This window comes from Miscanthus floridulus, chromosome 2 (genome assembly GCF_019320115.1).
Source record: "Miscanthus floridulus cultivar M001 chromosome 2, ASM1932011v1, whole genome shotgun sequence".
NCBI lineage: Eukaryota > Viridiplantae > Streptophyta > Magnoliopsida > Poales > Poaceae > Miscanthus > Miscanthus floridulus.
This window is the reverse complement of record NC_089581.1, coordinates 49,319,253-49,332,052: the sequence shown is the minus strand read 5'-3', so window position 1 is coordinate 49,332,052 and position 12,800 is coordinate 49,319,253. Positions and strand designations below refer to the sequence as shown.

Sequence of the window (12,800 nt, the reverse complement as noted above, 5' to 3'; positions counted from 1 at the left end):
TCAAAATCTATAATGAATTGGACGTTGGTCTTAAAATCAAAGTTGTAGAGGATAAAATTTTGAGCAACTTTTATTTTTGACCCAAAGTTTGAAACTGCTTTGATTTAGTCCAAAAATTCATTTGAATGAAAAAGGAATTCAAATTAATTTGAAAAATCTTGTTTTTACCTTCGTGGGCCTTGCGCCTCGCTTCCGGCCCAGCCGCACTGGCGGCCCGGCCTGCCTTCGTGCCGCACCTTGCTCCCGCAGCCGCTTCGCCGGCCCAGGCCCACGCCGCGCCTCCTGCTCGCCCGCACTCGCGCGCCCGTCGCTGCGCCACGCTGCGACCGCGGCAGAGAAATCCCGCCGCGTGGCGACCGCACGCTGGCGTCACCCGCTGCGCGGCAGCCGTGGCCTAACACCGTGCCCATGCGCCCGCCTTCACCTGCTGGTGCCCGCGCACTCGCTCACTCGCGCCCGTGCTTCCTCTTCTCCCCCTCTAGAGCCGAGAGCCCCGAGCTCCGCCCTCGCCACGCCCACAGCTCCGCCGGCGTCGAGCTCCCGCACCACCGCGCCATTTCCCGATTGCTCGCGCCCATAGCTCCGCCTCGCCTTCCTTCGACTCATGCTCACGCTTGCACCGCTTTCCGAGCCTAGGGTGAGCTTCCCCGCGCTTCGCCACCGACGGCCATGGCGCCGCCGTGCTCGGCCGCCATGGAAGTCGTCTTCCTTCTCCCCTCCAGCCTCGCCTAGCTACCCTACTGCACTCGCCTTCTCCTCGCACATCTCCTGCGCTCGCTTGTTTGCACTGCCGTGGCCAGAGATGGCCGCTGGCTGAGCCGCGCCGCCGCGCCAGCGCGCGCCCCGGCGAGGCACCCTGCCTCGGCTGGCCAGGCCGAGCCAGGCCGTGGGCTGACGCCCTGTTGGGCCATCTCCCGTCCCTCGCGCTCAGGCTGCGTAGGCCGGTTGTGGCCGTGGGCCAGCTGTTCCCCACGGGCCGGCCCAGTATTTCTTAAATGAATTGATTTCCATTTATTATTTGTTAATTGAAATCTGAAATGGTTTGAAAAATGTTTGGGTGATCAAACTTGCTCCAAATTTGTTGAAACAAAATTTGCTAGGTTCATTATCACCAGATCTACTTGGGAAAATTATTGCATGTCAATTTTGGGATACTTTTCTGTAGGATTTTATTTAATCATGGATATTGCTGATAACTTGAAAAATATGTAGAAAATTCTATAGGCTTTAGAAAAATATGATCTCCAAGTTTGTTAATCTTCTTATGTCATGTACTTCCTAGGAAAAATATGTTTCATGCATGGGCTGTGGAAAACTTTGGAGGTGTAGTTCAAGTGCCTTTAATGGCTGATTTTTGTTATTTTTGCTAAAGAGCAAACTTTGTATGAAACATGCATGTGAAAATTTTTGGACAGTCATTATATGCTATGAAGAACCTAGGAAAAATATTAATTCTGTTGTTTGACACTTTTCATAGTACAAAGTAATTTCAAGCTTATTTTTATGCTATAGCTTGTCATTTTTGTGTAGGATAGTTTACTTATCCAAATGCCATGAAATTTTTATGGTAGTCTGTTTAGGGTAGTATTATGCTACTGTAATTTTCTCAGATTTTGAGGAGCATCAGAAATATATGTTGATATTCAAACCTATTATTAATTAGGGTTTAAGCAAGTGTTGCTTTAAGTGTGATTAAGAAATTAGTAAAGCTTTGGTGTATCTTTGAAGCATTTCATAAGATATGTTAACTTAACATATTAGTAGTAGAAGAGAATGCAGTAGATGACATGTGCTTGTAGTATAGTTTCTTGGATGATGTTGACTACCTTGCATTTAAACATATCCATGGCATTCATCTCCTTCGATGCACCGTTTGCATAATCACTTACGTGCATTGCATCATACAGGATCGCAAACCGAGAACCCAGTCGTCATACCCGAGGAGCCCGAGGAGCAGCTCGAGGTGCAGCAGCAGGAAGTGCCAGAAGCCGATGAGGAGGACGTTGAGGAACTTCCGGAGTGCCCCGATCACCGTCCGAGCTCCTTCGAGAGAGGCAAGCCCCGAAGCATTTTTCTCCCGGTTTGCAATGATTTAATTAAATGCTTTACTTTAATTGATGCATTACGTTCAGGAGTTGTTTGCAACCGTTGCTGCATTATACCTTGCTTACCTTTGTTATACTATATCCTTGTTACCCTGGTATCCATAGTCGAGTCAATGCTTAGCTGGCTTAGACCGATAGAAGTCGGGTGATTTCCTGTCACCTGCGAGCTATAGGTGGTTACCTGGATCTGCTTGGATGACTATGAAGTCATGGTATAACTAAGTGTTAAATGAAGTTGAGACCGGACGGAGACTTGCAGAGTTTTGGACTGTAGTGTTTCCGTCTGTGTCGATTAAGGACCGACCGTTGTTGGGCCTCGAGTCATGTTGAACGCATGTCTTACATTTAGCTGGCCGGATAAAGTACCTTCCGACCGCGAAGCTGGGAGATTTTTCGGGCCGAGTGGATTGCCCGCAACGCACTGTGCCGGAGCAGGTGTGGTAGGACACGGGGGCGGGATGATAAGACCAAAGTGCAGTCGGTCGGCCCCTAGGTACATGTGGTTCCTGGCAAACTCGAGATTCCTGGAAAGTTGACTCGGTGATCAATATCTCACTTTAGCGGGTGAGTGAGGTTTGTGTAAGGAATAAATCACTAGCTGGTTAGGAAACGATTCGAATCGCCATCGCTCCTGGATAGTGAGCACTGACTTGAGTTACTTCATCGTAGTAAATGTTATGGAACACTTGGACAGTTATAGTGAATATGACAGTACGGAAGTTGTTTAATGATCATTGGTTATCATTATCTGCTTAATCACATGTTTACTCTAGTATAGGTGCAAACCTAGTTGACATGTTAATAATAATTAACTTGGCAATAATGCTTTTAGAAAGGTTCTTGAAATGCTAAAAATGCTTCTTTTTGCAAATGAGTCAGCTACCCTACTATAAAGCCCTTCATAATCCTTGGTGTCATTTATTTTCGGTTATGTCGGGTAAGTCTGGCTGAGTACCTTCTCGTACTCAGGGTTTTATTCCCACTTGTTGCAGATGGGCAGATGTATTACGGCTACTGTATCAACTGCCTGTATCCTGCGATGGGTGATGCTTAGGACCATGGGCATGGTCATTCCTTACGTCTCATCTGATGCTTTTGTTGGAGATGATCATTCGCTGGCACTATATTTAAACTTCGCGTGAGTGTGTGTATGGTTTGAACAAATGACTTCCGCTACTTTTATTCGAACTGGTTTTGTAATAACTATGTTGAAACTCTGATGTATCCGTGATGCAAACTTTTATGTAATATGTGATGGTGACCGCTAAACTTATTACGATCATGGCTGGGACACGAGTTGGTTTGAAATCCTTTGTGATTTCATGGACTACCGGGTTATACGGGCTTAAGTTTGCTCAATCGTCTGCTCTGGTGGATGATTTTCTTACTTAATTTTGTATAATTGGTCGGTTCTGTTACAGATAGGTAGATCTTATGATATTATCAATAGGGGAGCCAAGTTTTGGAACCAAGATGTCATGAGGTATCTCAACCAGCTCAGAGTCTCCATCATCTGTATGATTACTACCAACAGTAGTGCCATCCCCAATACTCAACACCCAATCATTAAATGCTCTCACCTGATCAGTTGGCAAACCACTACGAGACATCCCAAGTAAGCGCATATTGATTGTTAGCTTTAGAATCCTAACATGGTTCCATAGATAAGAGTTAGTTATGGATGCATCAATGGTGTCTAACCTGCTGCTGCCCTCGACCATAGGCAACACTTGGCGGAAATCTCCGCCGAGCACCACGGTCTTACCACCAAACAAGTTATTAAAACATGAAGAGTTTGTCTCCCCAAGAATGTCATGCATACTATGATCTAAAGATTCAAAGCAATGTCGGTGGGTCATAGGCGCCTCATCCCATATGATCAAAGAGCTATATGCTATTAAGTCAGCAAGAAAAGTTCCCCTCTTAATATTGCACACGGACGACTCGTCAATAACTATAGGAATTTTAAACCGGGAATGCACAGTACGAGGTCCAGGTAGTAATAGGGAAGCAACTCCAGATGAGGCCACAATGAGGACGATAAGCTTCTCAGATTGCAGGCGCGAAATAATTGCATTCCAAAGGAATGTCTTGCCGGTGCCACTGCATACATACACAAAAAAACACTGGCCTGACTTCCCATAGACGGACTGTGTGATAACATCATAAACATTTTTTGTTCAACGTTCAGCTCACCAATGAGGGTACCATGGATTCACACAAGGTCCTCACAGTCATAGGCTAGTTCCTCAGCTAGAAGCCTATTTGTAACTTTACTACGCATGGTTCGATCACGCTCTGGTAAACCATAACCAGTCATTAAACCACCATTTTTGACAAACAAACTATCCAGTTCAAGGAAAACATAGTTTTTTAGGTGATCCTCTGGAACATTATAGGTAGGCAATTGCACCATCTTTTTTATGTTGTAAAGTATATCATCAGTAAAATATTCATAGAATTCATTGAAGAGGGAGGCTGCGTCACAGACAGTGCAAAAAAGGACTATAGTAACAAGAAGTTGCCGCATCTGAGCAGCTGATCCCCACATAGATGCTTCCCTAAGGGCCTCGCGCCACTCATTATCATTGCCAAGAAGACCCATAGACTGGCACGCATCCTTAAATGTTGGATATAGTTCACCACTAATAGTTCGGAGGTCTTCGTACGAAGTAGCACCCTTGGCAACGTTGAGCAGCATACGAAGGTAATACAGCTCACCACAACTAGGATTGACATATATAGCCCTACCAATTTTTGTAGGCCCCTTGCGTGGGCGCCATTCCTTGTACTTTTTATTCTAGACCCACTTTGTTGGGAATTCTATATACGTTAACTCTCGAGCGCATGGGAACTTCCTATTAGCAGAAAACCATTCAGTGAGGGTTGTCTGCATGTAACGATGGTCATGTACAATAGCAGACAAGGGTTGGTTAGCTGGGTACACAATGTTATTCATGAAAGGAAGGTGCATAGCCAGCCTTTCCACCACAGGGGCCCTATAGTGAATATCAAATTCAAACAAGCGCCAGATAGCTTCATGCGAAGATAGATAGTGACAATCGATGTACTCACGGACCTCATCCACATCCTCAGGCTGCCTCTAGGAATCTAATGGCTGGGCACTAAGGCAGCTACTACCAACCTCAACGTGTGAATTATCCCCAGTAACGTTAGGTGTGCACGTTTCAATGACAGCCCTAGCACGGTCCAACCCTTTTGTAATATATTTAAATAGGTACTTGATAAGATGTGTTTTGTTACACCATTCAATGTTTATATGTGCTCTAAATCTTTTTAACAATGTCATATTGTATGGGACAACCCATTCGTTATCAAGTTTAACACCATATCGCTCGACAAAGTGCCCTATGTTAGGACGACGCCTATACTGCACAAAGCCATCCTCACCAATAATTGTGTTTGGTTGAGTGCCCTTTGGGAAGAACTTGGAGCACTTGTTGTTTTTCATGCACGGGCAATTCTAATTTAGCTAACCACAAGGGCCATGCACCATGAATTCATCGACAAGACTATAACCTAGTGGGTTAGATGACCTATCTGGTATCTCTGCACATATTATTGAGTCAATAAAAGAAGGACAAGGGTCTTTAGTGTTACCTTCAAGCCAAACCAGAATATGAACATGGGGCAGGCCACGCTTTTGGAACTCGATGGTGTAGAGTACTGAAATAGGAAATGGCGGCACCAAGATTAGAAAGATGGCATGCAATCAAATAAGTCATTCCATGGGACACTATTAGCATGTACGTCCCTAACTGGATGGCAAGGAATAACACATGGGACCACACTTAGACAAATCAGCTACCCAAATGGTTTGCCCTGGTAAATCCATTGTGCAGTAAGCATCCACTAGATGCCTAGTGAAGCCTATTTTCCAAATAAGAAACATAGTGACAGAGGGTGGAAATTGCTAGCTATACCTGCACGTGCCTTCCCAAAATAAGTTCCTTTCTTCAACCTAGAAACAAGCTCGGCCACCTTTAGCTTGAAGACTTGACTAACTATATCAGGTCTAGCGTCAGGCCTTTGCCCTAGAACAAATGTAAGGGCATTAGCTATCTCCTGCCACTTTGGATTACATGTAAAAGTGATAAACATATCTAGAGGCCCAGATGATCGGCAGATGGCCATTGCATCCTGGTAATTCTGAACCATATACCGTTTGCTCCCTGTAAAGCTAGCAGGCAAAATAACCTTCTTACCAACGCCACTGCCATCAACATCACCCTTGTGAAGTGCATCCTCGAGGCCCTTGTACACCTCTGACCTCAGGTTCTTATTGTTTCTAACTATAAACCTAAGCCTATTCTCCTCCACGGATGCAAAGGCATCAACAATATATTGCTGGAATAATCGGTCGCCATGTATCAATGTGGTTGCCTCACATCTATGTTGTTGTAATCTATAAGCATAGTACTCAAGCATTGTGACCTCACCTCTAGCTCCAACCCTCAAGGGCGCTGACCTTTTGTACCTAATTCCTATTTTGAAGCCCTGGTCCCCATAAGGGAACAAAACTAGGTACTGTAATGCCATATAGTTTGCATGTAGGTTGCTAATTCGTTTAAGGCCGCCACCCTATCCTGAATGATTATATCTAGGCTCTTTTTTTCTCAGAAAAGTCCTCGACTATCAAAGCAGCTATCTCAGACCCTACCGACGCACTATGGGGCGTGTTCTTGGACCTATCATGTAATAGCCTAAGGCATAACGGCTGACATCGGCTCCGTACCAGTAAGTCCGTAGCTGCCCTAAATGATTTTACCAGTGCATTTGATTCATCAAACATTCGTACCAAGCCTTCAACTATCTGTTTGTCAACATGGCTACCATCGTCAGACTCCCTATGCTTATCAAAAATCGATATTCGATTTTGAACTTCATTTTCAGTGTAAAAAATATAGAGCTGTGCATAAACTAGGGACACATCCTCATCCGACAGCAAAGATCTAATTCTATGGTGGACCTAACCATTAATCTTAAACACATATGGACCAGGCCCCTTGTTTACACCTGTGTCAATCTTAGCACCAAGCGATGTGAAAGCAAACATAGAATTGTACGACCGAACAGATTTAATAAAATATTTGGAAAGAACACCACCATTTGGATTCAATAGCCCATCTAGGAATGGAGGAGGGTCTTTTTGGAAAGGCAAACTGACCTTGCCTCCCTTGCAGCAAAGATGGAAATGAATAGTGGTTGCGTCACCTAGATATGACCTTTTCACACGCTCTTGGTACCAAAACTGCGCACCACAGTGTTGGCACTCATGTGCTGGAGGCCCGTAATATGAAGTTTCAGTGGAAAGGCAAACTGCACAAGGCACAAGGCATCAGACAACCTAGGAATCTATTTTACCACCACCTAGTACATATGTCTGTAGGGTAATCATAGATTTGTAGGCCATATATTGGCACCTGCTTTTTGTTGTGGCCCACCACAATTTCCTACGTATGGAATCAAAACTTGCATGTTAACATAAGGGGAAAGCAACGCAACACCTACGCACACACACCTATACAAACAAGAAGGTACACAACTAACCTTTTTTCTTTAGCTGTCTTTTAGAACTCGGACGTTGCTGCCTTTCATGTACTGTCCCATCAACTATAGCTAGAGGCGGAGGGCAGGGAAGATAGCCAGAGCGAGGAATGTCTAATTAGGGCTGGGAACAATGTAAATGAAAGGGGAGCGGTAAACAATCAAACACCTAGAATTAAAGCTGCACTCTCCCCACGTTGCCTCTTCCTTGGATGGCTAGAGGAAGCTCCTTCCATGTGCCATTAATGTGTGCCTATACACGTCGTTCGGAGCACCACAAAAATTACATAATGACGAGACAAAGGTTAGGAGAGGAGAGGACCGACGCAAACAAAAGGAAAAGAGAATAAGAGAACAGGAAGCCAAATGTATAGCAGCAAGGGCACGAGCAAGGCTGCAAGCACCACTTCCGAGGATTGAGATCATGCGCTAAACACATATAGGCATAGCGAAACAATTTGGTCGAACATGATCAGAACATGTGTATATGCACAAAGTGTGCCTATTACGTTCATATGCACATGCTAACTAAGTGACGTCAAATTCAAAGCTTTGTCGAGCCACTCGCTACGTTCATAGTTAGGCGTTAATTTTACATAATCTTTCATTACGATAGGTTCACAGCACAGACCTACTGTGTCATGCTTCCTAGGTAGTCTATGCTGGTTACGCCATTATCCATGCCTAAGAAATGCCACAGTATCTATGCTGGTGGTTTTAGTGTAACAAAGGCCAGGAACAACAACACAAGCTACTGCAGGGGTGAATTATATGAACTACAAGGACGGCACTTGCAAGCAATGGGAGGAAGCGATGAAGCACCAGGCAGCACACCACATGCTTATATAGGCAAGAGCTAGAGGCTTGGATGAGGCATGGGCGCCTCTGCCACCACCAGGTGCAAGGACCTCATCAATGGGAGTGGGGTCCAACCTAAATAAGGTGTGCATGCATGCTTGGATGGCTATGCAGTGCATTGGTATGAACACGTTAGGGCCCAGTGGGTGCATGCGTTACTGCGATTACACAAGTTGTACCTTTTGTCCACTGGCATGGTCACTTGAGGGCCCTTCTAGGCGTCGCCTCCTACCCTACATAGGCTTTTAGGAGTCTTTGTCAGTGTGTAGTAGGTGCACCTCAACTGTCCCATACCATAGATAGGTTTGTGTGCCTACCCTAGATAGGGTTTTAAGAGTTTGTGTGGGTTTCACTATGTGCACGTGTGCACAGAGAACTACATTTTTGGCCACCTACATGCATCCATCCACACCATAACAAAACACACATTAGGTACACCTTGTGTATTAGACCTTTCACCCTGCTGATGGTAGTGCAGATGCTGGAACAGGAAGATGTCCACAGTTCTGAAGTGAAACTACAGTTGCACACATCATTTTCTGCTTTTTTTAGACAACCATTCAAAAAGTCAAACTTCTTCGTCCCTGCTGAATTCCACTAGAGAAACAAGCCTTTGTTGTGGCCACAATTGATTAGCAAGTGGTGAAGCTTGTATTTTCATTCCTTATTAGGCACAAGGGTGATCTGTATGCACTTAACAACAAATCATGTGTTAGTCATGGCACCGTTGCCCAGTTTTACTGTAAACCATCATAGGAGATAGCCAAATTTGTCCAGTGAAATATCCTTTTTCTGATTACTTTGATTTGAAGCTAGTTGATTATGATAGCATCTACTGATTTTTGCTATCTTCATTTCCACTTGCAACTTAAATGTCTAAAAGGGCCTGAGAAGGAGCTACTTTAGCTTGCAACGTTTGGGGAACTACGTGCACTCTTTCTAGGTGTCCAGATTCACATTGAGCTTGTGGGACCAGAAGTTCCCCAGTCTAGGTAAGCCACACAAACAGGTTTTCGTTTTGGCCCTATACTCCTATGATATAGGAGAAGCTTAGTGTCCAATTTGGTGTTTCCTTTTATTTGTCTGACATCCATAGTTTGGTATTTGCCTTATAATTTGATCACAATACCTTTCCCATTTTATATCTCTGAACTAAAATATTTTTTTAAAGTAATCTGTACGTTGATAAGCCTAGTGTTTTTTACCAAACATGCAGCAGATCTGTTTATCATTATATTAAGAAGGGAAAGGGGAAGAACCCTTACAAACCACACACCCACATTCCCACAAAATGTTCTTCATCTCATCTTCTTATTTGTTTGTTGTGTGCTTTATTCAACAAGATCTACATTTTAAATTAGCTACTATATGCTCCTCAGTGATATATTGGTTTGAGTTTATGTTCTTTTCCCTGGTTCTGTAACTGGTATGGTACCTATTCATAGGGATGGTGAGGTTGTAAACATTTCCAGATATGCATGTTGTTCTGATGAGAGCTGTTGTTGTAAATCTTCTATTGGTTCCAAAGACTTGAGCTGCACTGCAGCGACACTCAAACTGTGGAAAGGCTTCTATCATGAGAGATGCAGTGATATAATGAAGGTTCTCTCTACAACTACCACTATTTTATGAAATTATGTGAAGTTACCCACCATATTATAGACCCAAGCATGCCATTGACTGTAAAGTTTAGAAACAATGATAATACTGACAAGCTTTCACATGCATCGCCCACAGTTCTGTATTGACTAGGTGCTGTGCATAGTTTTAGATCCAGTTAATTCTAGAAGTACTAAGTTATTTGCAGTTTTTTTCTTTTGTTGTATCTTGTATGTTCAGCTCTCCAATAATCACTGGAATGTGTAGAACTCATCTCCTAGCAGGTCTATTTCTGATTTTCTTCTAATTTACAAACTAAAGTAAGAAAAGAAAAGAGCACCACTCACCCATGAGCCTGCCGCCGCTGCTTGCTGATCCTACCAGAGCTACAGCTGGCCCTATGCGCTGAACCATAGACCCAGTGGCAGAGCGTAGTGGAGGCGAAGCTAGGGCTTCTAGGCCCCCCTTGCCTAGCATTGTCACAATCACATCTGCTACTTCTGCAGGCGGCTGTAAGAAATAGGACAAGGTACGGTTAGGTAGGTCATAACTCCCCTCCTATGTCCACATTTATGGCACTAGTACAGGTTGCCCAATATACCACTCGGGTAGGTCATGAATCCCTTCCTGAGTCCACATTTATGGGACAGTACATGTTGTCTAGTATACCACTGTCATTTATGGTGCAGTCTAGTTTGTCCAATATAGCAATGCCACCCAAGTCCATTAAGTAGCCATTCTCGGGACTGCATTGCGCAGACAGTTCAGTGCATCCTGTGAATCGAGTCCCCTTATTAGAGTCTAGAACAAACATTGTGCAGCATGCTAGGTGCTGAGTGCATGGCAGCGTTGGTTGGCAACTAGTTTTGCCAGCCATGCCCACTGCACCATAGAGCCTGTAACTACATCTGCCTAGATTGCCAAGGACTACATCAAGAAGCTTTGTGCCTACACTGCCGAGTAGACCATGTATCCCACCGGACCCTACAGGTTCTAGGATTCGCCCTTTATAGACAACCCTAAGCCTTTCTTTATGGCCATCCCTAAGTAGCTCATGTTTAATTGAATAACCGCCTAACTCATCATGCAGGTGCTAAAGAAAGCAACGAGAGACGTGGTACGTGTACGAGATGTGTCGAGTCTCATTGACATATCAGAGGTGCAAAAGTGCGTCTGTAATGAGTATAAAGTGGTTTACCTCAAGAAATGGTCTGGTAATAAAGGCTCCGTGTTTAGGCCCAAGCTTCGGTACCTCATGATGTCTGCATGTGTTGGCTGCAGATGGAGACTCAAGAGTGCATACAGGTTTTGCTCCATTGAGTGCAAACACGTAGGTTCCTGTTTCTTTTCTTTTAAAAAACAGTCATGGTCTTAAGCTTGGTGATCATTTCTTTGAGTCATTGTTATGTAGGAAGCGACTGCAACTCACATGGCACAGGACGCTAGGGCTGCCCAAGTGCCCATTCAAGCTGGAGGATGGCGTTGAATCTAGCCGCTCACTCAATAAGGTCGCAGCGCTTCGGAGGACATCACGCAAGGGGCGCCCGATACGCACGCCATTTTATTGAGGCATACGTAGTGGGGGAGGAGGAGCGTACAGATGAGAGCCAGTATGGAGAACATACTATTGTAATCAGATACATCGCTGCATGTCTATCGACGTTTGTAATATATCGATGTTTGTAATATATGGATGCGGCAACTTAGATCTTGTTTTAGGTAGGGACCGGGCTACTGCATGGCATGGGCCACTTGTGCGCATGCACCGCTGGTATGCTATCCATATGTCTAGATTTTCAGCACGCAAATGATGTGTGGGCAAGACCTAATTTCGTTTCTAAGAATGGAAGCAAGGGCTCGCATAATAGGTGTTTACATGTGTTGGTAGTACTATGTTTTTTGGCCATGCGTGGGCAACATCTAAGATTTTCTGGATACGGCGACACAACGATGGAACGGGCGCGCGGCAATAGCCATCGGCCGGCTTGCCAGGCAGGGTAGGGCCCAACGTACCAGGGGTGCGAGCGCGCGGCTTCCGCCTGGAGGTGGCCGCCTGGGCCAACAGATAGGCAACCGGCTTGGGCGCTGAGCTAGGGCCGACTGGCGCTTGGGCGCAAGAACCCAGCAGCTGGGTACGCAGGCAGCAAAGGCTGGGCAAGCAGAGGACGAGCAGAGGAGGGTGTCAAACTTAATCAAGTTCCCTAACTAAGATCGTGATGTCATGAAATATCACCTATAGAAGCCTTAATCAACTGCGATCGTACGATCAAAATCTGGTTTGGCTGAAGCTTTGCAAGTAGAGTCATTCTTCTTCTAACCAAACCATCTTAGCCAACGGCGACCGCAAGTAGCGAAGTATGAACCTAAAAAGAATGGAGGTGACCAAATTTGAACTAACTTTTTCAACGCCTTGGAAGCGTAGACCATGTCTTTAAGCTTTTGTATGGTCCTAACAAAGTAGAAGGCAATTCCTGATGTTCACATCACGCTATCTCTGGCCGCGTCTTTAAAACCACACCCTCTATCTCATTGATTAAATTTAAAATTGTCTGACATATTGAAAAGTGAGAATTATATTCATTTTAGGACGGAGAGAGTACTTAAGTGTTAGCCGACGGTGAAGAATAGTTTAGTTGATTATCCCGTACCAACCCTTGAGGAAATTAAATT

The 12,800-nt window shown here is 44.7% G+C and overlaps 1 protein-coding gene across 1 annotated transcript; it reads right to left on the bottom strand.

Moving 5' to 3' along the window:
• Positions 1-3,520: 3,520 nt before the first annotated feature.
• Positions 3,521-6,554, bottom strand: LOC136536515 (uncharacterized). The gene is made up of 3 exons (XM_066528783.1): positions 6,050-6,554; positions 4,325-4,583; positions 3,521-4,208 (listed from the first exon to the last, which is right to left on the bottom strand). The coding sequence occupies exons 1-3, from the start codon at positions 6,552-6,554 to the stop codon at positions 3,521-3,523; spliced, it is 1,452 nt and encodes a 483-aa protein (XP_066384880.1).
• Between the last annotated feature and the right edge of the window lie 6,246 nt (positions 6,555-12,800).

Coding starts and splice junctions, on each gene's coding strand:
- LOC136536515 (XM_066528783.1), bottom strand. CDS start 6,554: ATGCTTGAGTACTATGCTTATAGATTACAACAACATAGATGTGAGGCA. Junction 4,584..6,049: donor TTTTGGGAAGGCACGTGCAG/GTATAGCTAGCA, acceptor TCTGTGACGCAG/CCTCCCTCTTCAATGAATTC. Junction 4,209..4,324: donor TATGACTGTGAGGACCTTGT/GTGAATCCATGG, acceptor GTATGTATGCAG/TGGCACCGGCAAGACATTCC.